Genomic DNA, 26,820 nt, shown 5'->3' with positions numbered 1-26,820 from the left:
CCGCGTTCAAACACAATGGCAGTCTTTGTTGCCGCCAATCTTTTCACGGTTGCGAGCATCGGTTGAGATTTCGTTATATTTCGTATCCGGAGTTGCGAGAGTTGTTCTCTTTTGACAATAAGTAGCTTGCTGCCACTCTTGACACATCCGTTTCACGCCTTGAGAATTTCAACTTCACAACTGACAGCATTCGAAGATATGTATGACGCTAGCATATCATTTCGTGAAGGATTATAAATAGTTGAGTTTAAATAGTTGTTTGTTTAAACTATCAAGAAATGAATTAGAACTATTGAAAATAAAAACCAGAACTCTTAATTATTTATGACTTTCCCTGCACGAAATGAAACGCTTCACGTACCCCCATTACTGCTATAGTAAATGTTATGAACAATTTCTCTCACTCACCGATACGTGCAATAGTATATAGAGTTGTAGTACGCAGCACATTGATCTGGAAAAAAAAAATTATTCAAATTATGTATTTACATGTGTATGCATACATATATTATTTTATTAATATTATGTATTAGTTATTTATTTATTAATATTATTATTTCATATTATTTGTTAAATATTTATTAATAAATAAGTCTGTATAAATAAGCTATATAATTATATTTTTGTAAAAAATGTATATATATGTATATAAATTTTAATTATAACTATTTTTAAGACATGATTTTAAAATATTTTATATGCATAAAAATAGTGTAATGTAATTCCGCGGAGATAAAGTAATTTTGTCAGTAGTAAATTAATAAATTAAATATGTTATAAATTGTATTTATATGCATTACCTCATAGTTGCCCCGCTGTCGCCCGATGCCACCCGGGCCTCCTCCTCTCTTGATCCTTCACATATATAGCACTCCCTCGCGAAAACACGAATAATTACGATCGCCCGACACTTTACACGGCACTCCCGACGCGCGAAACTTTACACGGCACTCCCGACACGACGCGTGAATCGCACTGCGTATCGAAATGCAACCTGTAACAAATAAAATGCATACATATATTAGAACAATCTTATTATAACATACATAATAGAAATAATAGATGCAACCATTCGCGCGCGCGAAAACAGATCAAATTAGGTAGGGTTATGTTGATCGTTGGCAAGAAATTTTGCATCGAATTTCTCGCGAAATATGTTATATGAATAATTATGATTATATATGAACGTTGACATTACGATGTGCGATTGATAAATATTACAATACAAAGGTTAGAAATGATTATGCTTACTAATTAATCACAGTGGAACGCAGCTCGAACTGCCTGGTACTCGCGGCGTTTCGGTAATGACCGAAGTTGTTCGCTACTCTACAAGCAGCGGCAACTTCATTCTAATGGCGCGCGCAATATTTAAACATGACTTAATATTAATAATTAATTAAAACTCGACGGAGGATTCGTTAGAAAAGATTTCGAATAATTATAATTCTCGAAAATCGACTCGAGCATCTCATCTCAATATCTATCCGGTTGTCTTTAATTAATATTTTTATAATAATTAATATTTTTATAATAATTAATTTAGAAATAATAATTAATATTTTAATATTTTTTATAGGTATTCGGTTGTCTTCTTTAATTAATATTTTTTGCTTTTAGAAGACAAAACTCTTTTTAAACTCATGTAAAAGTACAAATTTGTTTAATCCTGATAATTACTGATAAAGAAGATGCCGAAGGTGGTTTATCAATTTGCCCTTATTAGGTATTTTCTTTGGTCGCCAGAATGATTTGTTGAAACTCCAAAGTCAGGAATTATTGAAAATAAAGCCAGAACTGAATCATTTACGATCCTCATGAAATAATATGCTATAGCTTCACACGCATCATCCGGAATGATAACGCGGGTACTTCTGAAAGCGATTACGCGCGTTAAAGGCCACGGCGCGGCGACAGGATTCGCAAGGCAAGAACACAAGAGAGAAGAGGGAGGAAGGTGGAACTGGTCTCTCTCGAGTCCGCGGACAAGACACTTGTTTACTCGAACGATCGTGGCCTCCTTTTCGGTCGTATACCTTCGCTAATTCGCTTCACTTCCTCTGCCCCTTCTCTCTTTCTTCGCTCCTTCGAATCCTATTCCTCTCTGCCGATCGCTTCTCGTCTTCTTCTCCATCTCCTCCTCACTGCTTTCATCTCTTTCTCTCTTCTTGGCCGTTCCTTCTTTACAAACCCCATGTATTCTCTTGTGCGTGACGCCATTCTCCACTTTATAATCCACGATTATTTCTGCCTATTTCCCGCCGACTTATTACTTACTTGTACGATGTTACGTCGATAATATGCTATTCGGATACTTTGGTTACGGTGGTGCAGTTAAATTCGCATTATTGTTACTATCGATCAAATAATCGACGTATCTCCAGCAGTCTGTATCTTTTTTCTACTTACAAAGGGATCCTTTTTTTGCTCGTCGATTTCTTTCCCGTTAAATCTCCATCGCAAATTGCCATATTTTGGGTATACGTATAGCAATTAAAATAATATACAAATAAAATAACGCAATGTTGTGAAGAAAGTTTGTTTGATTGATAAAAATTAGCGACGCTCTTATCTTCAAATTTCGAACGCTGCGCACAGAGAGAATTTTCTCTTAGAATTTATCCTGAAAATCATGGTAATTATGAGACAATACGGTATTGAAAGAATTTTATGAGTTTGATTAAGATTTATCACATATAAAAATATTAATATAAAAAACATAAAAAATATTAATAGGTGCATAATAAATTTTACTGTGTACATAGTAAAATTAATTGAATATATTTGATATCTTATTGTGTGTGTGGTAGATATTAATATTTTTTATTATGGTGAATATTAATTAGAAAAAATTTTATAAAGTTCTTCCTATTGTCCTACGATGATTTTCAGGGTAAATTCTAAGAGAAATTTCTTTCTGTGTGCCATCAACGTTATCGTGTCTCGTTTAATTTATATTCATACGCATATTTATAATGATGTATTGCAGACAGTTTCTTGCATGATGTCCAGCGTTAAGCTGATCATTAAGTTATTTTTGTTGCCATTCGATAATAATTAAAAAGAATGAACTCGAACGTAAAATTTCAATATCATTTGATCGGCAGGACTTTGTAATAGTCCTGTTTTCAAGATGCATTTAAATCAATAAACGTATACAGTCATCGCGTCTGATTTCCGATATGAAAAATATTTAAAATTGACATATGATGATTATAATAATAAACTTATATATCGAAGTATTCACATATATCGAGCGTCTTACACGGAAAGATATACGTATAGTATAAAGATAAAAATCCTAACAACGTTTGATTAATTTTTCATGTATATTTATCTCGCAACGATTTATCTCGCCGAGCTCGTGCTCGTACCAATTAGCCAATTAACGATCTATATATATATATATATATATACATGTATAATACAATTTGAACTGAATCATCATAGAAGTTTTGCGATGCTTTATAACGAGCTGTTTTGGAAGACTCTTAGATTTCTCACCGCAATTATATATCGAATTATGAGGCAAGATCGTCGTGTTTAATATTCCTGCGTTCGAGAAATAGTACACAGAGAGAATTTTCTTTTAAAATTTACCCTGAAAATCATGATGATAGTAGGACAATGTGCTATTGGAAGAATTTTATAAAAGTTTCTCTAATTAATATTTACTGCAATAAAAAATATTAATATGTACATAGTAAAATTAGTCGGACATATTTTATATTTCATTGTAGTAGATATTAATGTTTTTGTGAGAAATATTAATCAGAGAAGCTCTTATAAAATTCGTTCAATACCATATGTCCTATTATCATCATGATTTTATCGAATTATGAGGCAAGATCGTCGTGTTTAATATTCCTGCGTTCGAGAAATAGTACACAGAGAGAATTTTCTTTTAGAATTTATCCTAAAATCATGATGATAGTAGGACAATGTGCTATTGGAAGAATTTTATAAAAGTTTCTCTAATTAATATTTACTGCAATAAAAAATATTAATATGTACATAGTAAAATTAGTCGGACATATTTTATATTTCATTGTAGTAGATATTAATGTTTTTGTGAGAAATATTAATCAGAGAAGCTCTTATAAAATTCGTTCAATACCATATGTCCTATTATCATCGTGATTTTATCGAATTATGAGGCAAGATCGTCGTGTTTAATATTCCTGCGTTCGAGAAATAGTACACAGAGAGAATTTTCTTTTAGAATTTACTCTGAAAATCATGATGATAGTAGGACAATGTGCTATTGGAAGAATTTTATAAAAGTTTCTCTAATTAATATTTACCGCAATAAAAAATATTAATATGTACATAGTAAAATTAGTCGGACATATTTTATATTTCATTGTAGCAGATATTAATGTTTTTGTGAGAAATATTAATCAGAGAAGCTCTTATAAAATTCGTTCAATACCATATGTCCTATTATCATCATGATTTTATCGAATTATGAGGCAAGATCGTCGTGTAATATTCCTGGACAATGTGCTATTGGAAGAATTTTATAAAAGTTTCTCTAATTAATATTTACCGCAATAAAAAATATTAATATGTACATAATAAAATTAGTCGGACATATTTTATATTTCATTGTAGCAGATATTAATGTTTTTGTGAGAAATATTAATCAGAGAAGCTCTTATAAAATTCGTCCAATACCATATGTCCTATTATCATCATGATTTTATCGAATTATGAGGCAAGATCGTCGTGTTTAATATTCCTGCGTTCGAAAAATAGTACACAGAGAGAATTTTCTTTTAGAATTTACTCTGAAAATCATGATGATAGTAGGACAATGTGCTATTGGAAGAATTTTATAAAAGTTTCTCTAATTAATATTTACCGCAATAAAAAATATTAATATGTACATAATAAAATTAGTCGGACATATTTTATATTTTATTGTAGTAGATATTAATGTTTTTGTGAGAAATATTAATCAGAGAAGCTCTTATAAAATTCGTCCAATACCATATGTCCTATTATCATCATGATTTTATCGAATTATGAGGCAAGATCGTCGTGTTTAATATTCCTGCGTTCGAAAAATAGTACACAGAGAGAATTTTCTTTTAGAATTTACTCTGAAAATCATGATGATAGTAGGACAATGTGCTATTGGAAGAATTTTATAAAAGTTTCTCTAATTAATATTTACCGCAATAAAAAATATTAATATGTACATAATAAAATTAGTCGGACATATTTTATATTTCATTGTAGTAGATATTAATGTTTTTGTGAGAAATATTAATCATAGAAGCTCTTATAAAATTCGTCCAATACCATATGTCCCATTATCATCATGATTTTCAGGGTAAATTCTAAGAGAAAATTCTCTCCGCGTACAGATCGATAAAAAAATATCAAAAATTCTCTTTCTCCTCGCTTTCGCGCTTCCACACCTTAATATGAAGATTATGCGAGAAAACAGAAGCCTTCTTGACGTCCGCCGAGCGGTAATGTTCGCCTAAGGACGCGAGAGCAGAGAGGGAAAAAAAAGGATCGGCGAAACGTGATTCACCACGAAATTGCATGGTATTTCGCGCAACGGATGACGGCTAGTCTCCTTTTGTCGCGCTCGCCGCCGACTCGTTTTAATGGATCCGAGAATGATCGGGATCTTCGAGAAGGCGGCGAAGCGATGTCGTGAGAAATCCTTCGCCAACGAGAGCGCGTCTCTTTCTCTCTTTCTCTCGCTCGGCATTCCTTCCCCGCTAACAGGATAGAGGGTAAACGGTGTCCCTGAAGGCAATCGGCATATTTGCCTCGCAACTTTGTAATAAGGCGAATGGTAATTCTATTCTTATTACGATAATATCACGAAGGACGCGAGCGGATACGGGTCACGTGACACATTTTTGCGAAAGAAAAATAGATTTATCCCTGACACGTTCTTGAAACAGGTACAACAGGAAACTTGCTCCGACTCGAAATCGCAATGCCAGCTGAATTCAATTTTTTTTATAATCATGATATATTTAATTATATTTATTATTAATATATTTAGAAATATAATAATATATTTATTATTATTGAAATATTTATATAAAAATATAAATATTAATTATTTGAAAAAGAGTCAAGAAATTTGATTTTGGTATAAAAAAAATATGACAACGTTAATCTCATTTTCCCTCGATTTCGTTAAAATGACAAACTTTTATTCTTCTCGTCAAAAAAATCAAAGAAATGATAATAAAAAATTATTTTTTAAAATAATAAAATATTTATATGTATATAGAGAGATAGATTATTAATTATTAATATATTTAAATATATTATTTATTTAATTATCATTATAAAAATAATTTTTAAAATATTTATTGATTATTGATTATTTATAGTATATATATATATATATATATAAGTATATATCATATTTATTTTTTAATCAATATATAATTAAAATGTTTATTAAATTTAATAATTATTTAAAAGTGGTGTGTATTTATTTTCAATAAATGAATAGCCAGTTTTTGGTCGAAAAAATTGCATCTTATTATTTGTGAAAATTTTATCACTGGCGATCAACAATTAATTGTGAAGATTTGATAATGAATAATTGTCTGAAATATTTCTAAAAGGATAAACTTTATTTCTCTCGTACGAGCAAATCGACGTTCACACACACACCTATACACACATATATATGATATATATACGTATACACGTGCGCATCGAGCCGGAGCAACGCAACGATACGGGACGGGACAGGACGGTGAATGTGAGACGCGATTGTGTGGGCAAGCGGAACGTGTCCTTGACTGCAGGAGTCCGCTATGTCCTACACACCCACCTACCGCATGCCGAGGAGGAGAAGGAACGCACCGCTCGCGCCCGCGGGATTCGCGCGAAAGACGGACCAGGCTCTCCCCGAAGAAGGAAGAGGAGGAGTGCGAGAGAACGAAGGGGATCCGACCCCTCGGGCGATCCTTAACGAGGCGAGCACATCAAGAGGAAACTCTTTGCGCGCTTGTGCTCGGCAGTGACCTTCTGATCCCGTTTCTTTCCCTCGAGAGGATCCGCAGCTTTTTCGCATCCTCGCGAGTCCCACGGGACTCGCTAAATTATATAGTAGTGTATTATATAGTAAAAATTGGCCTGCAAGTGACACGCGGATATGCAACGAGTCTATTTGCATTAGTAATAATCAGGGTTGGGTATAATAACTAGTTCATTAGTTAAAAGTTAAAAATAAATTAAAAAATTAATGACTTTTAACTTATTGTTAGCTTAGTTAATTTAAACTGTATTAATTTTTAACTTCAACTAGTTATTTTTTACCTTAAACTTATAGTTCATTTGTCATCAATTGTAATTACCAACAAATATATTTCTAAATTAAAATTTCTTTGGCATTTATTATTATAAATTTTAAAAGAATTAACAAACGAAATTCTAATTTAATATAAATAATGTTTTCAAAAATTAACTTTTGATTTAACTTTAGTTAATTTAATCTGAACTTAATTTTAATTGAGTTCATTTTTTGCAACTTTTAATTTCACTAAATTAATTTTATAAGCAACTAACTTTAACTTAACTTAGTTTTAAAAAATCATTAATTTACCCAACCCTGGTAATAATTTTCTTAAATAGTTGTAAATTAGTATTCTCTCCTTCCTCATTCTATAACATACTTAAATGATCTAAAATTTTTCTCTTTCTCTTACGAAAATCATGATTTTTAAGTTATAAACAATTAGGCTACACTGGGAAAAAATGTAGCCACCATAGCTAAATTTTAGCTGTTCCTATATTACAATCTGAAACTTAGATGAACTAATATTTTTTAATTATAGTTAAACGGAGAATTCTGTAATTAAAACATATCAACTATCACACCTAAAATTTAAGCATAATAACTAAATTTCATGTGTAATATAGAAACGGCTAAAATTTATTTTTCCCGTGATACATTAAATTCTTTGAGTATATTCTAATTTAAAGTATAATTGATAGAACATTTATATAGGAGTTATGTCAACAAACTACAAATGTAGTTTAAAAAGTTCCACAAGAAAGCAATAATGTATCCTTTACACAAATCTGTATTAATGAGCTCATGAATATTTTTTTAACTGTCTGTTGTAAACTTCACTAATAATTACATCAACTTGTTCATCTCGTTTCTACGTCGTGCTTGTTTGCTGATGAAATCATATGTTTTTTCTTAAATTACATATTAAGATTTCCACACTAAAGCTTTCGTAGAAATATGTAAGAATTAAAAAAATTGCTATGTGATCGAATTACATATTAAGATTTTCATATTTTATAAATATATATTTTTTTCGCAAAGTTATTGAACTCGATAACTTGAGTTAAATTCTACGAGCGATTTCGTCGTCGATTAACCGGAAGGAAGTCAATCGCGGAAATGCACGAGACTCTTCGTCCCTTATCGTTCAACCTGGTACATAATGTACATGAATAATGTACATAATGTCGCTCTCCGAGACAGGATTAACATATCGCGAATGATGACTGTGGCTTTACACGCGTTCCACAGTCTGACATTTCTACTCGTAAATTTGCGCGAGACGTTTTATTTCTCGGCCATAAGGATAATGCGAATATACATATACATGTATACAATATAATATATATGTGTATGTATGTACGCGCATATATCGCGCAAGATGTACAACGTAATCGCGTGAAGAATATGACACAATTTTCATAGCGAGATACGCGCTTTTAAATATGGATGAGGCGATTATTTCATCGAGCTTGCGGTTCACGCATGGCACACTTGTGAGTCACCAAGTCGAGACCAGCGTTCGAATTCTTTTCATACCGAAAACGTCGATACAAAATATCGTTTCTCATCTACGACGCGCTAGAGAGATCGAATTGTCATTGTTATAAAGACAAAAAATTATTAAGCTACACTAAAAAAAGCTTCAATCCTTTAATCACTTTCTGAAATAAACATATACTAATATTTGGAGAAAAGAATCATTTTAAAACTAAATTTTTTTATCAATTAACAATCTAAGTAATTAATACTCAGAGAGAATTTTCTCTTAGAATTTACCCTAAAAAATCATATGGTAATCTTGAGATATATGATATTGGAAGAATTTTATAAGAATTTCTCGATCCAATTAAAATTATTAATATCTATTACAATAAAATATAAAATAACGTTCGATTAATTTTACTACGTACATATTAATATTTTTTATTGCGGCAAATATTCAATCAAAGAAACTCTTATAAAATTCTCAATACCATATTGTCCCCCCATACGATTACCATGATTTTCAGAGTGAATTCTAAGAGAAAATTTTTTTCCGTGTAATATGTTATTTTGTGTATGTGTGTGTAGAATCATGTGTCTTTTCCAATATTTTCATTAATGATGAATATAGAACGAGATGAGAGATTCAGAATGATTTTAAAGGGTGAATCGAGGGTGGTTGTAAATAAATATTTAAAAAAATGATTGATTCTACAAATGAAGTATACAATTAAAATACATCCTACTTCGCGTGTTGAAAATTTCTCACCAGAGATTTTTTTCGGAATGGCTACCGTAGAGCTAGTATAATTAGCGCTTACAATTAGTACAATTTCCTCATGGCAACACGTGACCCGTCCAACGGAAAAGGAGGGCTTGACAACAGAAATAGACGGATGAAGAAAAGACTGGAGAGGAAAAAAAGGGGAACGGAAGAGAGAAGGCCACTGTCACTGCCGCGGCTACGGTGAGGTAATATCAGATTCCATGCCGTGAAACGCACCGGCGCCATTTTGTGCGACGCGCTGTTTTTCATCCTTATACCGAGGCTGATTTTTCCAGCAGTTTCTCGCCGAATGAATTTCAATTACGACGTGACTCGACAAACACCGGTTTTTTCTCCGTCTTTTTTTTTTTAAATCGCTACGTCATTAAACCATTAAACCATTTGCAAAAGACTTTTTTAATTAACAATTGCACGTGTGTATTAAAATAATGCAAATGCATACATCCATTTACGTTTACGATCAATCAAATCTAATTGTAAGACGATTAAACGTTTAAAGAAGGAATGGTCGCGATTTGCATCTTAATAAAAGTGCACTAAATTTGATCGCGGAAAAATCGCGTGATTAATTTTCCTCGGGTCAGACACGTGTAGAGATCAAGTATAAGTTACTACAGCGTAAAGATCAATGTATCTTCTCACGTGCATCGATCGATGATGAAAATAATCACAGTTTAACGTAAGAACCAATGATGCAAATGATGCGAGATTGCATACCTAGATGAGAAGATACGGATTACGACGTAATTGAATATCCCGATGCAGTTGTGATAAAAAGAGGAATAAATAAATATAAGTCTAGATTTTTTATCGTCAATCGTTCTACATCAAACGTACTGGTTTTGCGTTCCGTTATCAAATTTTCACCAAATTTATTATCGCGAAAAATAAAAATATGAAAAAGAGAATAAAATATCGCTATTAAAGGCATTCATTTCGCGGAAGGAAGAACATGTCATTTACGTTGGAGAACACGAATATCATTCCTGCGCACCCGAATTAGATGCAGAGGGGCCGAGGAGGAGCAGGAGAGAAGGGAATCGCGGTAAATGTTGTTTACCTACGAGAGGACGATGACACCTAGCCGAAATGAGGTTCCGCGTCAGTCGGTAGTGCACTTGTTCGCTTCGGCGAGCTTCGTAGCCTTCGCTAGCCCCGGTTAGCATTCGTCGTCGTCCCGTGGTAGCGAGGATAAAGACGAGTCCGCGAAAGAAAAAGAGTGAAGAGGGAGAATGGGGGGTTGTGGAGGGAAGGGGAGAGAGAGGAGACTATGCAGAAGACGAGAGAGGGGCACGAGCCTCGCAGGACATTCACCTCTCTTGTGGGTCTCTCCGCGAGAGACTCGAGCCGCCGCCATTACACAATCGCCGCCGAGGCTGTTCGGCTCGTTCGTTCCTCGGCCATGGTCGCCATCTTGGTACCGGTCTCGCGCCGGCTACGGTTCAAGATCTCTACGGTGAAGGTCTTGAAGCGTATACCGCGCGATATCTCTTTCGTTGGTAGATATTCGTATGAAGCAATCGCCAACCGCGCGTACACAAACGTACGATACAAAGTGCCATCGAAAATGCTATGATGTCGCGAATTTTATTTCAAGGTGACTCTACATCGAATATACAAGATTCGGGATTAAAGAGATGATAATTTCGTCATCTGAATTTTTATGTTTTTTTCAGCATTATTATATATTATTTCTGTCAAATAAAACTCTGACGCGTATCTTTAAATATTTTACCTTAATGTTTCTATAAACTGGACATGCACATATTCAAATTATTTCTTTAAATTGAAAAATTCTTATTAAAAAATGTAATAATTTAATAGGATATCTTTTGTTCCATCGTATAGCTGAGTAGCATAATATAAAATTTAGAAGATGTTCATACGTCCAATCTTTGTATTGGATAAATTTTTCCTGACAATGTAATATTGTAAATTACAAAGGAAAAAAAAATTAATTGAGGTACATTCGATTACGCCGCGTATGGAGAAACCGAAGGCGTAATGGGAGATTCGAATGCCTGGATAGGCAAGAGAGAGAGGCCGGGAGTACACAAGACGTTTAGTCGATCCACGTAGGCCGCGTATATGTATGTAGGACCAAACATTACGAATCACGCGGTGAAATCACGTGATGGTGTTACGAAACGAAAACCTGCCGAGCACCAAAATTCAATGTCGAAGTCGACGAACTTTCGTCCGAAATAGGAGCGAGGCCGCGACAGAGAATGCGCTGTCATATATATATATGAAAGATATGATGGAACGCGATCAAGAGAAATTATAACAAATTTATCTGGCAACTACAAGAGCTTGAGCACGTTTAAAATTTTAAAGAATTTAAGATTCTCATATATTTAACATATATATATATATATATATATAATATTTTAATATATATAAAATCAAAAAATATTCATTCGATATCCGGAAGATTAAGATGACATGATAATCTAAAAGTTTTGCAGGAGAATAAAATAAACAAAATTTTAATCTCAATTACTGTAGAATAAAAAATATGAAGAATTTGTGATCATATCGCGTGCAAAAAAAAAAGAATCGAAAGATATATGTATGCATATCGCTCGTGGAATCCGGTGTTATATCCGGTTGCGTTATAAAATTGAAGCTAATCAATGGTCGCTCTTTTTTGCTTGAAACTTGCGGCTTCGCGACAAGCTGAAATTGGTTTTCAACGAGCCAGCGAGCATCGTAACTTTGCTCTTGTTAGCCGCTATGTTGCCAGTTGAGCAAATTATGAAATTCTTTCGCGTACCTACCTGTTGGCTGGTCTGGATGCTCACCGCGCGATTCCTCAAGAAGCGATTCCCGTCGAATAACTTTATACGTATGTCGATCTTGTAGCGATGCCAAAATGGACAGAAAAATCGATCGAATCAATTTTCTTGTTCCCAGTTTATTTCCCATACTTCTATCCGATTCTTCGGCAAATATCTCGATCTTCTCTATCTTTTTCACTGAAACAAAAATTCAGGTACCTTGTTAGCGCATAAAAAATATTGATAGCTAACATTTTTCAATATAATTTCCTTGTCAAATATAGGTACGAGTCCAATAATTAGTTGCAAATAATTTGTATTATTTAGACATAAACTTTTATACTATTATTCAGTATCGTAATATCGTGTAACAGAAGAAGTAAATTATTTAAAATGTTCACACACTTCTCGTGTGTATACATTTTCTGTATATTAATTAATGATAAGAGAGAACAGTTTTGACCTCGCGAATAGTTCACCACCTCGACGGTGATTGTTTGGTGATTTCGGCTATAAATTGTCGAGATTACGTGCTGCGTGTCACGCTTGCTCACATGAGCCAAGTCTTGGGTCTCGAGGCGATTCGTGGGACTCGGCTCAATGTACGTGAACGTCCGCGCGTAAGTAGGCCGGTCGGTTTGGTTCCTTATCCCGTTACCGCGGAAGAGACACGTGTAATAACAAGCATTACGCATCCTGATGTATGCGTTTTCAATCTTCATTTACGTTGCCTTTTTTTCCTTTTTCTATCCGCGAGTCTCACGAGATTAATATGTAATATTACTCGTACTAGTCACGATAACATATGTAATAAAATTAAATTCCTGATGGATTTTTTCGGTAATCTTAAACGTCTAGTTATATCTTATGAGATGTAATGTTTCAATACTTGGTACACCGATGATTCAATATATTTCAATAGTCATTGTAATAAAGGATGGAATCCATGAGGATTCTCTCCAGGTGAGGGCACAATTAAAATTTTTGTTTTTTATTTTGATTTCTTTCTTAATTTTTTAATTTTTATTTTTTCATATTAAATATGCAAATAAATTCCAGTGTTTATTCGAAAGAAAATCAAATACTTAATTTTTCACTGATTCCAAGGGATAGCAAATGCTCCCTTTTGCCCTCTCCCTTCGGACGCCAATACCTATATATGTTTATTAATTTTTTGACATCCATATGGATATTAAAAATTATTAAATTGAATGTGTAATGAATAACAAGACAAATGCCAAGAAAACACCTGCAATTCTCAACTATGTTTTGTGTATTTAAATGTATTGTACGAAAAGGAGGAAAAATGTCGAATGTAGATGTAACGAGATTTATTTGTAATGCAAATGGAAATATTGACAATCTGTTTTCTTAGCGTGTTTCAGCAATTGACTTACGTAAAGACATGCACGCATACGTAGCATACATACATATTAGGTACGTATATACATATAGATTGTCTGTTAAAAAAATGGATTCGTAGCTAGAAAAAGGCATTCGAGAGTAAAAATCCACTTTTCCACGCGTTTCTTCTCCTCGGGAAGAACGATTCTTCGACGACCGCATTAATTTCTCGCTTCCGCGGACAGCGCGACGATTCGAAAAGAGAAAGAGCCTGCCGGCGTGTTACAGTGTTCAGGTGTAATAGTCGGTTGAGTAAGAAGAAAGCGGCCTTGCGCTACTTTCCATCGTTAGATAATATCGGTAATACAATTTTCACCCGAGTCTCGCAGCTTATCGTCGTCTGTCTGTCTACCTGGCGAAGAGATGCAAATTAATCAAACAACAAACCGTTCATTATATTATATATGTATATGTAATGGAAAAATAAAATGAAAAGATGGCGGTTTAAATGAAACTTCAGTGACAGAACCGGCAAATTACGAGTATTTATAAGTAACGATTTACGAATTACTCTCTTGGAACCGCTGATTTATCTCCAAAGAAGTTCCAAAAAGATCCAGCCGAAGTTTCGTGATAAAGATTTTGTTTCGCGATCCGCACGATTGTCTTGTGCGAAAGAAAAAGATTCGGTGAGATCGAGAATCGCCTGGGTTCAGTGGGTCAAGGCTGTGGGTGAGAGTTCGAGAGTAATCCGTCTCATTCTGTCTCTTTTCGTCTCGCTCTTTGTCGACTCGCTTCGATGACAGAGAGAGAGAGAGACGACACGAGACGAAGAATAAAGACCGAAAAACGAATTACGACGGAGGAGGACGGACACGAGGCATTTATTCCACAGCCGTAACACTTTTACAAATCATGTTGCCGCGTTGCGTAACTTATACATTGCGCAATCAGACGTTAGCTAATCGCCGAATGTTACAATCCGGACACCGTTAGACGGATAGTCACGAATAGGACAAGTATTCGTATATGTGTGTATGTGTATACGTCAAGTCTTTGCACGACAAGCCGCTGATTATTTAGAAGAAATCCCTTTTTTTAATATTGACAAGCATTATGTCTACTTGGGCGAGGCTACTTCTTCCTGTAGAAGAAACAACACCGGTTTCCGCATTTTCCTGGAACTTCTCGAAGAATAATAGATCTTAAAAGGAATATTTTGTACATCATGATACAAATATATTAATATCCAGTCTGTTTCCAATAAATAAATAATAAACAAGGAAAATCTTTCGTGAATATTTAAATCTGCTGTTCATATTCTAATATAGTTTTATCTAGATATGTATATTCATTTTTCTTACATCATATCAAGTTCTAGATATTTCTTGATGAAGCAAATTATAAAATTTAGAAAGACATATATTAAAAGCTGCTACATTACATTATATTTAAAACATGAAAATATACACAACATTTTTTTCAAGAATTTATCTTGAAAATCATATAGTAATCATGAGACAATATGGAATTGGAATAAGTTGCTCTGCTTAATACTTACCACAAAATAAAAAATATCAATATCTAAATATGTTCGCTTAATTTTAGTATGTGCATATTAATATTTTTTGTCATAAATATTAATCAGAGAAAACTCTTGTAAAATTCTTTCAATACCATATTGACTCATGATTACCATAATATTTTCAGGGTAAATTTTAAGAAAAAATTATCTCCGTGTACGAATAAGATAGCAGACTTAGATAAAGTCTTTTTATTTGTAATTTTACTAAATTATATATTTAAATCTTCATATTTAAAAAATGTAAAAAAATTGATATATCGCTTCGTAATTGTATTATTTTTTCATTTTTTTAAATACATGAATTTAAGATGTGTTGGAAATAAATGTATCGTTAAAAATCGCTAAAAGGATAATCGATGAATAAATTTTAGCGGCGATGCAACTGCTCGCCTCGAGCCCTGATTGCACTTGTCGGTTCGGTGCCGGCGAATCGAGTCAGTAGGGTCGTTCTAACGGAACGTATCGTGTCGCGCCGCGCGTTACGCATACGGTAAGGTAATCCCTGGATCGTCAGATGTGCGTTCAACCTTCCCAAGGACATGATGAGCGAAAGTGTTCGCCGTTTAGCGAGGGGCGATTGGCCCTCGGGGGAAAAGAGCGTCGCGAGAAACAAATTAGATTTTTATTCGCGACGACAAAAGTGAGATCTCGCGTTCACCCCATAAAATTAAATTGTCGAATCCAACTGAAACCCGATGTCGGTCGAATATAAATGCAATTTTTAACACACCCTTGTTGTCCTCGAAGCAATTATGTATATAATTGAATTCGCGCTTGATTCGATTCGCGAGTCCTACTCTAGAAAGGAATGATTTATGGTGATTTAAGCCCTAAGTTTTATGATAAAAAGCTCCAAACTGCTGTCTTAAGTTCTAATCTCTATGAGTTTAAAGCTTGTAGGATCGATATAATTTTTCTCTTAAATCTTCTCAAGTCACCTTAAATCACCCTTCGCAGACTAGGACTAATTAAACATATTATTTCGCGTTTTACGCGAAATTACTGAGAAACACAGCAAAGTATGCGCCGATGAAGACGAATATATACGAACTCGATATATTAATCCGTCCTCTGATAAAGTCGTCGCGGCCCAAGGAAGGAGTCAACGAGCACACGGGTTTCAAGTACAGCGGCGCTGAATGCAAGCGAACATAACTGTTTTATTAAACCGTAAGCCGCGTCTTCGCGTTCAACGGCTACTTATGTAATCGAAAACACGGAGAGTGAAAATCGAGCGCGATCCTACTTTCGTCGGCGCGAGAAGATGCGCCTCCCGGCGCTTTTGCCGGAGCTTGTGTATCACCCGGCTAACGGGCAGCCGCCTTCCGTCAAGTGGCAAGATCCGACTTTTCGCTACACGAGGTCGTCAAAGCGGCGTATTTCGAGGTCTGCTCTTTTCAGCCAAACTGGCTGCGCTAGTTCAGAGTTCATCTTTTCTCCACATTGGAAGGAAAGAGATAAACTTTGAACTGTGCAGCCAGTTCAGCTGAAAAAAAAACCGATGGACCGATGACGATCACCGGAAATTAATTAATAAATGTTAAATGATTCATTGACGAAACATTGCATACCATTTTTCGTCTTTAAAATTTAATTGACGTTGATAAGATATTTCAGAAGGATCAAGGATTGTGGTATCAGAAAAATCTGAGGCTCCTCAAGGGTCAAGGTGATAAACAATCTGTTTTATCGCATGATTGATAAGATATTTCAGAAGGGTCAAGGATTGTGGTATCAGAAAAATCTGAGGCTCCTCAAGGGTCAAGGTGATAAACAATCTGTTTTATCGCATGATTCGTCTATCTATTTCGCGATCGAAGCTCGATCGAGTTGTCGCCATTCGCTGTTTACGCACGTGTCAAGGGCGCGCCGTACATTTGAATTGGAATCGTTATATCGACATTGCGATCTATAGCGTGTCCCCGTTAACCGTTTCTTTAACAAGGTCACATTGCGAAGGTTCAACGCACGAACGAGCCGCGACGGAGAATTATTCCGCGTTTCTACGATCGTTATCAGAAACGACCGATCTAACGTAACGTAAGAATTCCTTCGTTCTGTATTTCTCGAACAATTTGCCATCGTCGCAGACATATAATCGTGCGCGCGAAAATAACTCTAAATTTACTCAGAAAATGTATAAATTTAAATGCAACCCGATAATAAATATTATAAGACTGTAATAAATTATTGTCATGCATAAAAGTGTCACATATAATAAAAAGAATCATCCTCCTAAATTTTTATCTTTTATAAATACATATTTATTAAAATTTATACGAATTTAATGAATTCGAAATGATGATTTCTGGAATAAAATAGAAAAAAATCCGAGGAAAACTTATTTCTCGAGCTAGGATTAATCGAATCAGCTGTTGCGTTAGAGAATTGTCAAGCTTTGACAAGTCGAATAATTTTCGTGCTTGTTTGCTTGTCTGACCGCATTCACCCATCCAGGTATTCACTTTCTTACTTTCGATTATCATGACGAAGTTGGAGATACGATGTTAAAACGGCGCGGATAACGTTAGCGTGAACGGTACACCCGTGAACTGTTATCCTTGCGGAGAGAAGAGAAGCAGCAGACGAGGGGACCCACTGGCCCAGCGATCAAACCGCGGCTTCAACTCAGTTCGTTTAACAATGTCGTTTCGTCGACAGTCGTCTCGAAACGAACATTCGATCGATAACTATAAATATTACATCGTTTGGTAGTGAAACTATGTTTAGTGCGAGTATCGTGTGCTTTAATTACATATGTATATATGGTGACCAGATTTTTTCCGAGAGATAATAAAGGATCTGAACATTTTTGAGCTGTGTTTCAACATGTTTCCAAATCGGTTTGCAAAGTGAAGATCGATGAACAAAAAAAATAATTCTGCGACTATCAAAAGTCTATATATTCTTAGAGTTTAAAACTGATTCGACTATATTGAAACAAATCCTTTTGGTTTCTTAAATATATTCCGGATAGGAGGTTCTACAGTTTTCGTACTAATTCTCATGTTAATATTACGACATTAGGACATTTTAAAAATAAAGGATAAAATTGAGTTTTAGAAAAATAAAGAAATCTAAAGGATAGCTATTTGAAATAAAGGATTGTTCTCTAAAATAAAGAACGGATGGTCATCATAATTATATGTATATTCATCTCTTCGCAAGTATTTCGTGAAATGTCTTAATGTTGCGCAAACTCTCTAAGATATCAAAGAACAATTTTTTCAAAATTTAAGTTGGTTTATGAAATATAATTACAAGAAAATAATTGTGAAATTTAATAAAGATTTCTGTCCACGGCTGGTTTTATGAATCAATATACTGACTTGAGAATTAAATTGTTGAAATATATTAATATCTTCATTTAATTGCAGAAATATAGATTGACTCGTTTAAATTCTAACGAATCTATCCGTGCAGATTATCTTATCTTATTAAGCATCGTGTGAATGAAATAATACACTCATTGTGTATGTATGGTATCATTATGTGCGTACTATTGTAGATGTACAAATACAACAACGTCTGTTGCGTAATAAGTTATAAGGTATGTGAAGAAAGATAAATTGTTTTAGCTTTTTCTCTAGAATCTCTCATACAAAATTATAAAAATGTTGTTCTGAAAAAAATATGAATGATCAGGTAGTGAACACTCGCTATCACCTTCTTTTTCATTTACTATAAATAGCCATTACTGTATTGTAATGTAAAAGACTTACATGTTTTAACCGTTTAATGCTTTTCAAGTTTATGAATATAAATTCTAAAATTATAAAAGCTTGAAAAAAATCATGAAAATATCTGTTAACATATTAAATTATGATAAACAAAAAATTCGTCTTCAATGTTAAATTATTTTGCGAGTGGTGGCAAAAAAAAAGATCTAACCACGTGGAATTTATTTTGCATTCTCGTATGAATAATTAATGATGCGAAAAATATATATGAATAAAAACATGGCGCACAAACACATTTTCTGCGGAAAAAGCTTTCATTCTTACATATCTTTCTATTCTTATTAGTGTAAAATAATTAAAAATCAATGTAAAAATATATCGAAATGTGCACTATAATTATATAAAAATATCTTTAAATAGTATTTTAATATGTAAAATTATTTTAGCGATATTTCGATTACAAATTGTATAGATACATCGAGACGAGTTTGAAGAAAAGAAAATTAGCGATATCATTTCTCGAAACATATAGTCCAAATCAATCAGAAGAAACCAGACGAGGAGTCTGGATGTCTTCGTCGAGCAAGATTCCTCGTATAAAATCAAGTACGGGGAATACGGCAAACAGCCGAGGATTAAAGAGTGCAAAACACGCAGATTCTTCGTGGCTGGTGCGCCTTTTTGCAGATGGAGGAAGGTAGTATCAGCCATATTCAGCAACGGAAGGGTCGCGTCCCGAGGAAGTCCGCGGTAGAGAATGAATGCGGGCTTGACCGAGAGGTATAGAAAGAGGAGAGGGACAGGGAAAGAGATAAAAAGAGAGAGAGAGAGAGAGAGAACGCGTCCAACGTGTACAAGAGAAGAGAAATGCGGTGGTAAAAGAGAGAGAGGATGGGGAATAGTAACGCGCAGTGCCCGGACAACGCTCCCGCTGGTGCTGGGGCCAACTAACGGTCCAAACCACCACCATCACCACCATCACCATCACTACCATCAACATCGCCATCGTCACAAGCAACGCGAACCTCACTTCGATAGTCCTCATCATCATCCTTCTCCTCCTTTTGCGCTTCTTCGCGCACATGGCTTTTCTTCCCTTCGTCTTCGTCATCGTCGGCGTCGTTGTTATCGTCATTAAACTGCGTCCTCACTAGAGCAACAACGATCAAATGTTCTATATTTCTTTCAAAAGTTGCTAGCTGTTGCTGAAAGTTTCTTAAGCTGCGGCCTCACCGGAGAACATTAATAAAATGTTCTATGTTTCTTGAAAAAGTTCCCTAACAGCACATATATTCGAAAGATGTTCAGAGGATATTCGGATGTTCTCTGAATATCTTCTGAATGTTCTTCGGCTATATTACGTGCTGTTAGGGTTGCTAGTTGTTGCTGAAAGTTTCTTAAGCTGCGGCCTCACTGGAGCAACAACGAGCAACTTTTTGTTGATGTTCCATGTTGCTTAAAAAAGGTGCCGAAAGTTTCTTAAAGTTTCTCATTATTTTTATTGTCAAAAACAAAATTGTTGTTGCGTGTTCCATTCGAAGCAGCAAAGATAAAAGAAATATGAGCAACAGTACCTTCAATTCTCAGCGACACAGTTGCGATTAAATTGGAAATAGAAACAAAACCCAAATATTTCTGTAATTATGTCGCTTCAGGTATGGACAAAATGTGGTCGTTGACATATATGTCGAAATATTTGGAAACATTTAGCAATAAAAAGTTGCTCGTTGTTGCTCCAGTGAGGACACAACTTTACGGACCTCTTTCTCGTGCGCGTGTTGTTGCACACAGATTCTTTTAAACTATAAATTCCCCGAAGACTGGCGTCTTTTTACCATTTCCTTTTACTACATTTCCTCTCACGACGGATTCCGCGAACGCAGGCATACGTGGCGAAGAGACAACTCAGGCGTAAACGCGCGCGCATGCATGTAGGTATTCGACATGAAGAGGAATTTTTGCGCGGGTTCGAGGATCACTAAGACGGTATATCTTATCGTATCCGGTACTTCTCCGATTCTTTATCACTCTTAAGGAGAATAGAATAAGCAGCCCCGGTATAAGTAAGGCCCGTTTAACTCGTGAATATGAAAGTGGAGTCTATTTTACAAGACGCGCAGTCCTTATTGAAGTAATTTAACGAGAATACGCTACACACTCGACGCTTAAACATACTCGTGCGTATTTTTGCGATATTACTGCAGCATGTAGCTGCTATTTTTAGATACTAACGTATAAGATACCGACCATCCTCCGCGGTCATAAAAGCCGGATGGAACTCGGATATGACCGTTCGAGCAGGAGAGAAGAATGAGGAAACCTCATATCCGCGCGCACTGTATTTGCGCACGATTACAAACGGATCCACGAATAAAGAACTACATCCCTCGCGCTACGATCAAAGGTCCGAGAAATTCTCGAGTTACGAGATGCTCGTGGTAGACCTAACCGTCTATTGATTGTTTTTTTGTGTCGTTTTTTACAGCATACCGCACGCGAGCTCTTCCTCAAAACTTGCACAAATTCATCCTTCTCTTTCTCGCATTTTCTTTCAACAAAAGGATCGGAATAAAGAGCAACGCGTTTGCATATATATAGCTCGAAAAATAGGAAGATTCTTAATTTTCAATATAAAATGTGATTAAAAGTTTTTTAAAGTTTTTATATTAAATATTCTAATATATTTTAATATATCCATTCTCTACACAAATAAAAAAATCTTTAAACAAAATTATACACAGTAATCATGGATTTTCATGAAATAGGGAACAAATTTTTGTGGAGTAATTTACCAATTTTTTACAGTATATTACACGTGAGCTCTTTCTTAAATCTTGCACAGATCCATGTTCCCTTTCTCGCATTTTCTTTCAACAAAAGGATTTAAATAAAGATGCAACGTATTTGCATATAGCTCGAAAAGAGAAAGATTCTTAATTTTCAATATTAAATGTAATTAAAAATATTTTAAAGTTTTTTTATTAAATATTCTAATATATCCATTCTCTTAACATATAAAAAAATTTTTAACATAAAATTTTACACAACAATAATAGATTTTCAAGAAATGGAGTGCAAATTTTTAGACAAATTTATAAATTTATAAAGATTCTCAAAAGACAAAGAGAGAGGATATCAAAAGAAGAAAGAAAGAGAAAGAAGAAGAAGTGAGGTAAACGTTTTATTCAAGAGTAATAGTCTTAGAAAGGAAAGGTCAGCATTGGATTTTTCAGCATCGTATTATTACTTTCTATAGACGAGGTCATAGGTATGGAAAAGCCTAATAATGAAGCGGAAAAGTAGAGCAGTCCGTCATGATTGTAAATCACGATTCGGCCTTTAACATAATCTAAACGAGATTATTTGCGCAAAGGTGCCAAGGATTTTTTTCTAAAGCATATACGTAATTAGCAGCGCAGACTTTTCTTATTTTCATCAACATTGGATATTTTAATTCTCTTTTTAATTCTCATTATGCAAATAAATCGTAGTTAATAAGATCAGATGAAAAAATATTTGAAGTAATATATCTTATTTATTATATATTTTATATAATTAAAAATCATTATTTATTTATTGCTAAAGTTCATTTTTCACATAAAAATTATAAAAGATTATATTTAAAATGACGTAACAATTTTGTAAAAAAATGTATTAAACTGTACAGAGAATAAGAATGCTTATTTTTATTCTCTCTGCACATATTTTAATATATTCTCTTTTGCAAAATTTTTATATTTTGAATATCTTTCAGAATTTCTACGGAACAAATAAATTCTAAGCAAGAAATTATTTTTTTTAATTATAAATATAAGAATAAATAATGCATATGTATAAAGTTATTACGAATAAAAAATGTATAAACCCAAGTAGCAAAAAATATTTAAAACTCATTTTTAAAGATATTAATACGTTAAAATAATTGGTTAAATCCCTTTTTATTCATTAAAAAAACATTTCTTTTATAACGTTAATGTAATACAAAATTTAATGTTTATTAAATATTTATTTTCTTAACATTTTATTAAAATTTTATTAATGAAATATTATTAATAAAATATTTTATCAATAAAACATTACTAAAATAAATACTTAATAAACGTTTTAATAAATATTTATATTACATTAACGTTAAACATACATTTTTAATGAATAAAATGGAACATAATCAATTCTTTTAACATTTTAAAAATATTTTAAAAAATGAGCTTTATACATTTTTTTTACTTGAGAATGTGCAGAAAAAGGACTGCACGTAGTGTCAAATGACCACACAACAGCTGTTGCATACATTCATTGCATATTCTAAACCGATCGAAAATACAGAATTTCAGGAAAAAATGGCTATTGAAAAAAAAGAATATAAAACAAGACGAAAAGCAGATTTTTTAGCGGGATCGCCGAGCGTTCTCCCATATGTACGTCACGAATAATAAACTATGCAGTGCATCGGGATGCACCGACCGTATTGCATTACGCATTCCGCCGACGTTTCTTCCGGAAAAAGATGGATGAAAAAACTCTCAGACGTCCGCGTCTTGGTCAGTCAAGACCTCCTGACCTCTTTTGTCCTTTTCAGATCTCGGCTGTTTGAAACCGCGAGCAGCCTAATGAATTTAGGCAACCAGAAAAAAGGAAGCAATTTTCCTCGTAAAAAAAACTCTCAATCGAGAGTGTAAAATATCTTCCGTATTCCACCAGGCTCCGTTTTCGAAGAGCATGAAGCATCAGTAATATCCTCTTTCGTAACTTTCAATGAATTCCTTTTCCATGAAATATTTTCCAAGCTTTTCTCCGAAAACGAAGCCTGGTACGACAAACATTTTGATATTTTTTATGCAAGTGCAAAACTAACCTAAAATGGCGGCTCCCGCATAAAGCAAGTTCACTTACAATTCTAGCCAATTTGTTTATATGAAAATTACAGAACCTTCTCTTACCTCGAATGCACAGAAGTCTTCTCTTCCTGTTTCGAAGAAAGGATCGCCGTGATTCCATCGTTGGTCGCCTCTTGCATTCACGAAAGACACCCGAGTAAAATTTCGCGACGAACCAATACTTGTTACATCGCGCGCGAATACGAGATCTATTTGAAATTCGGAGGGTGCAATTTCACACGCGCGACAAACTTTTTTACTGCGCGTTGATTGGCTGCAATACAGAAAACTTCTCGAGCTTTGCAGCCAATCAACGCACTAAAGTTTGACGTATAATGCGTGAAATTGGTAATGCGTATTAGATAATTCAAGGGACACTAGAAATTGGCACCCCAGGGTGCCCTCTGTCTGGATCTACGTTGCCGAATCCTTTATCACGTGACCGCGTAATCAGTCTTAACGCATGGTGATACCGCTAGATGTCGATTATCGATGTTTTGGTGCGAATCGACACGTGTGTGTGTGTGTTTATTTTCGTTGCGATTTGCGTTTCGCACAGTGTCGCGTGATTATTCCGCGATTCTCCCGACGTAATGTATTCCGAGTCGACCGATTTCAACAGCGAGGAAAGCGTGGACACCTGGTCGCCGAAGCGAACGATAATCGATGACAATCGCGACGACACGACGTCGTATCTCGTGCACGAATTCGGTGACTTGGTCGATCATCATGGCTGGATTCAATGTCACTCTAAAACCTATCCCGATCGCGTGTATTTTCACAATATGCACAGCAACTGCAATACGTGGTACAGACCCATCTCGCGCTACATCGACATCCCGTCCATCTCCATCAGAAAGGTGAGCTTCTCCGAATTGGTACCTGTGAAAATAAAAATAAACAATATAGAGCTCTGTTTTTTTTTCATATATTTTTCAGAGTTATTGATATATTAAATGTAAAATATGCATTTTTGTATTTCTTTATCAAGATTGAGCTACCTTTGTCTTTGTTTTTAACTTAAAATTAATTAATTAATCATAGAGCAAGTATGCGCGCTCAGGTGTGATTTTGTCTCTTTAATATTTATATATATACTTATATATACAATGGAATGAGAGAAAATATAGTTTAAATTATTTGAGAAATCATCCTATTAAAAAAACAATTCAATTTATTGAATGGATGCATCGTATTCTCAATTTTATATATAATTACAAATGTCAAAAAATTTCTTATTTAATTATATTTAATTAAAATCGTGCGCAGCATTTAATATAAAAAATTGCACTAAATAAATACGTATATAATAATTATTTTAATAATATTAATTAGAAGAGTTTATAAAGATTATGAGATGTATAATAAAGAATATATATATATATATATATATATATATATATATATATATATAAAATATCGGATGGACATAATTTTCTGAAAAAGTAAGAGAAATATTATAATGACAAAAAATGTTGCGTGATTTAAAACAATTTTTTTCTACAGGTGTTTCATAGAGATGACGGGTCGGCAGCGAACAATATAGAATTGTTGTCAGTATCGGACAACGAGAAGGAGTCGGCTGCTTCGGTTGCAGATGACGATAGATCGACAGTAATTCCGGATGTCGTTGCGCGATATTATTACACACCTCAGGTGGATCTGACCTCCGACGTGGATGATTTGAAATCATCTCCGGATAGATCACCATCGGTCGACGCATTTGTCAATGAATATCTTTACGACAAAGAAAAAGACATCAATGGGAACAACGTCGACGAGGGTATCGGAGACGAAAGGAACAGTTCGGAAATGGAATGCGCCACGAATTTTCTCGAAACCGAGTTTTTCGTGGGAGATGGTGAGGTGAACCTCGAAAAGATCAATCGGGTAATCAATTTCTCGATGAACGACGACGAAATCTCTTCCGCGACCACGCTGTCTACTTCCGCGATCGAGCCGTACGTGGTTTACGGCGTTCCTCGCCTGAAGAAGATCAGTCTGGAGGATCAGCTGATCAAGCAACGGAGAACTCGCGTCTCCAATCGCGTCGAGAAGGGACCCAAAAAAATAATTTGCGACATGTACGGCGTGAAGACCATCAATTACGATCTGCCTACGCAGGATCAGGTGCAGGCGCAGGTGGGAGTAAAATCGTCGACGTTGAGCGAGAGCGACAGCGACGTAAGTGAACCACCGCCGTCGAGGAACGTGAAAACGCTGCCGTTGTTCGAGTCCGAGTGGTGCGACATAGAGAAGAACTTGCATCAACCGTTACTGAGCGATCCGAGTTCCAGTCCGTCGTCACGGTCCGATACGAACAACTCTAGTACGTGCTGGAGCACCAGCTCCACCACTTCCTCTACGTGCTCTGTGTGCTCCACGTGCACTGAAAAAAGCATGTCTTGAACAAAATATCATATAGTTATAGTTCTACCTTACATGACATACATTGAAAAAAAATTTGTCAACTTGACTAAACCTTTCAACTAAATATTATTTTGTTAATTGAATATATAAAAATATTTAAATTAAATGTAACATATTTGACTTAAATAGTAATATGTGTTCAATTAACAAAATAATAATTTAGTTGAAAGGTTTAGCCAAGTTAATAATTTTTTTCAGTGACATATAGGATGTTTTACTATCTATTTGACAGTATTCCTTTCGGCAGCTTTAGTTTTAATCACATGACTTATTTTCAGTTCTTTTTTGTTATCTTTTTGTACTATATCTCGTATGTCAAGGTAATTCCTACTTTTATTTTAGTTATTGACTTGAATTTTCTTATTTTTGTTTTATTTATATGCATTAGTTTTTGGAGCAGTTATTTAAGTTTTGTGATATATATTTTCTTGATATATTTTTTATATCACGTTATAATGAAAATGAAAGAATCTTTATTTAGTTTGTTAACTTGCTTACGATATTATTAATATAGTATTCTCTCGTAAAAATTATTTGAAGAGTGCTAGAGTTTATAAAAGATTGGCA

General features: G+C 34.5%; 2 protein-coding genes across 2 annotated transcripts; one reads left to right on the top strand and one right to left on the bottom strand.

Annotated features, from left to right (window-relative positions):
• Window positions 1-806: 806 nt before the first annotated feature.
• Window positions 807-24,700, bottom strand: LOC114937128 (uncharacterized). The gene is made up of 3 exons (XM_085482183.1): window positions 23,887-24,700; window positions 12,338-12,535; window positions 807-994 (listed from the first exon to the last, which is right to left on the bottom strand). Exons 1-3 carry the CDS (start codon window positions 23,942-23,944, stop codon window positions 858-860), a joined length of 393 nt encoding a protein of 130 aa, XP_085338309.1. The 5' UTR covers window positions 23,945-24,700; the 3' UTR covers window positions 807-857.
• LOC114937127 (uncharacterized) lies at window positions 24,300-26,310 on the top strand. The gene is made up of 2 exons (XM_029310532.2): window positions 24,300-24,683; window positions 25,330-26,310. The coding sequence occupies exons 1-2, from the start codon at window positions 24,417-24,419 to the stop codon at window positions 26,230-26,232; spliced, it is 1,170 nt and encodes a 389-aa protein (XP_029166365.1). The 5' UTR covers window positions 24,300-24,416; the 3' UTR covers window positions 26,233-26,310.
• The last annotated feature ends 510 nt before the right edge of the window (window positions 26,311-26,820 follow it).

The sequence above is a fragment of the Nylanderia fulva genome, unplaced genomic scaffold, assembly GCF_048542155.1.
Source record: "Nylanderia fulva isolate GAGA-0341 unplaced genomic scaffold, ASM4854215v1 Scaffold2, whole genome shotgun sequence".
Lineage (NCBI taxonomy): Eukaryota > Metazoa > Arthropoda > Insecta > Hymenoptera > Formicidae > Nylanderia > Nylanderia fulva.
The sequence above is the reverse complement of the archived record's forward strand: the minus strand, read 5'-3'. Positions and strand labels throughout refer to the sequence as shown.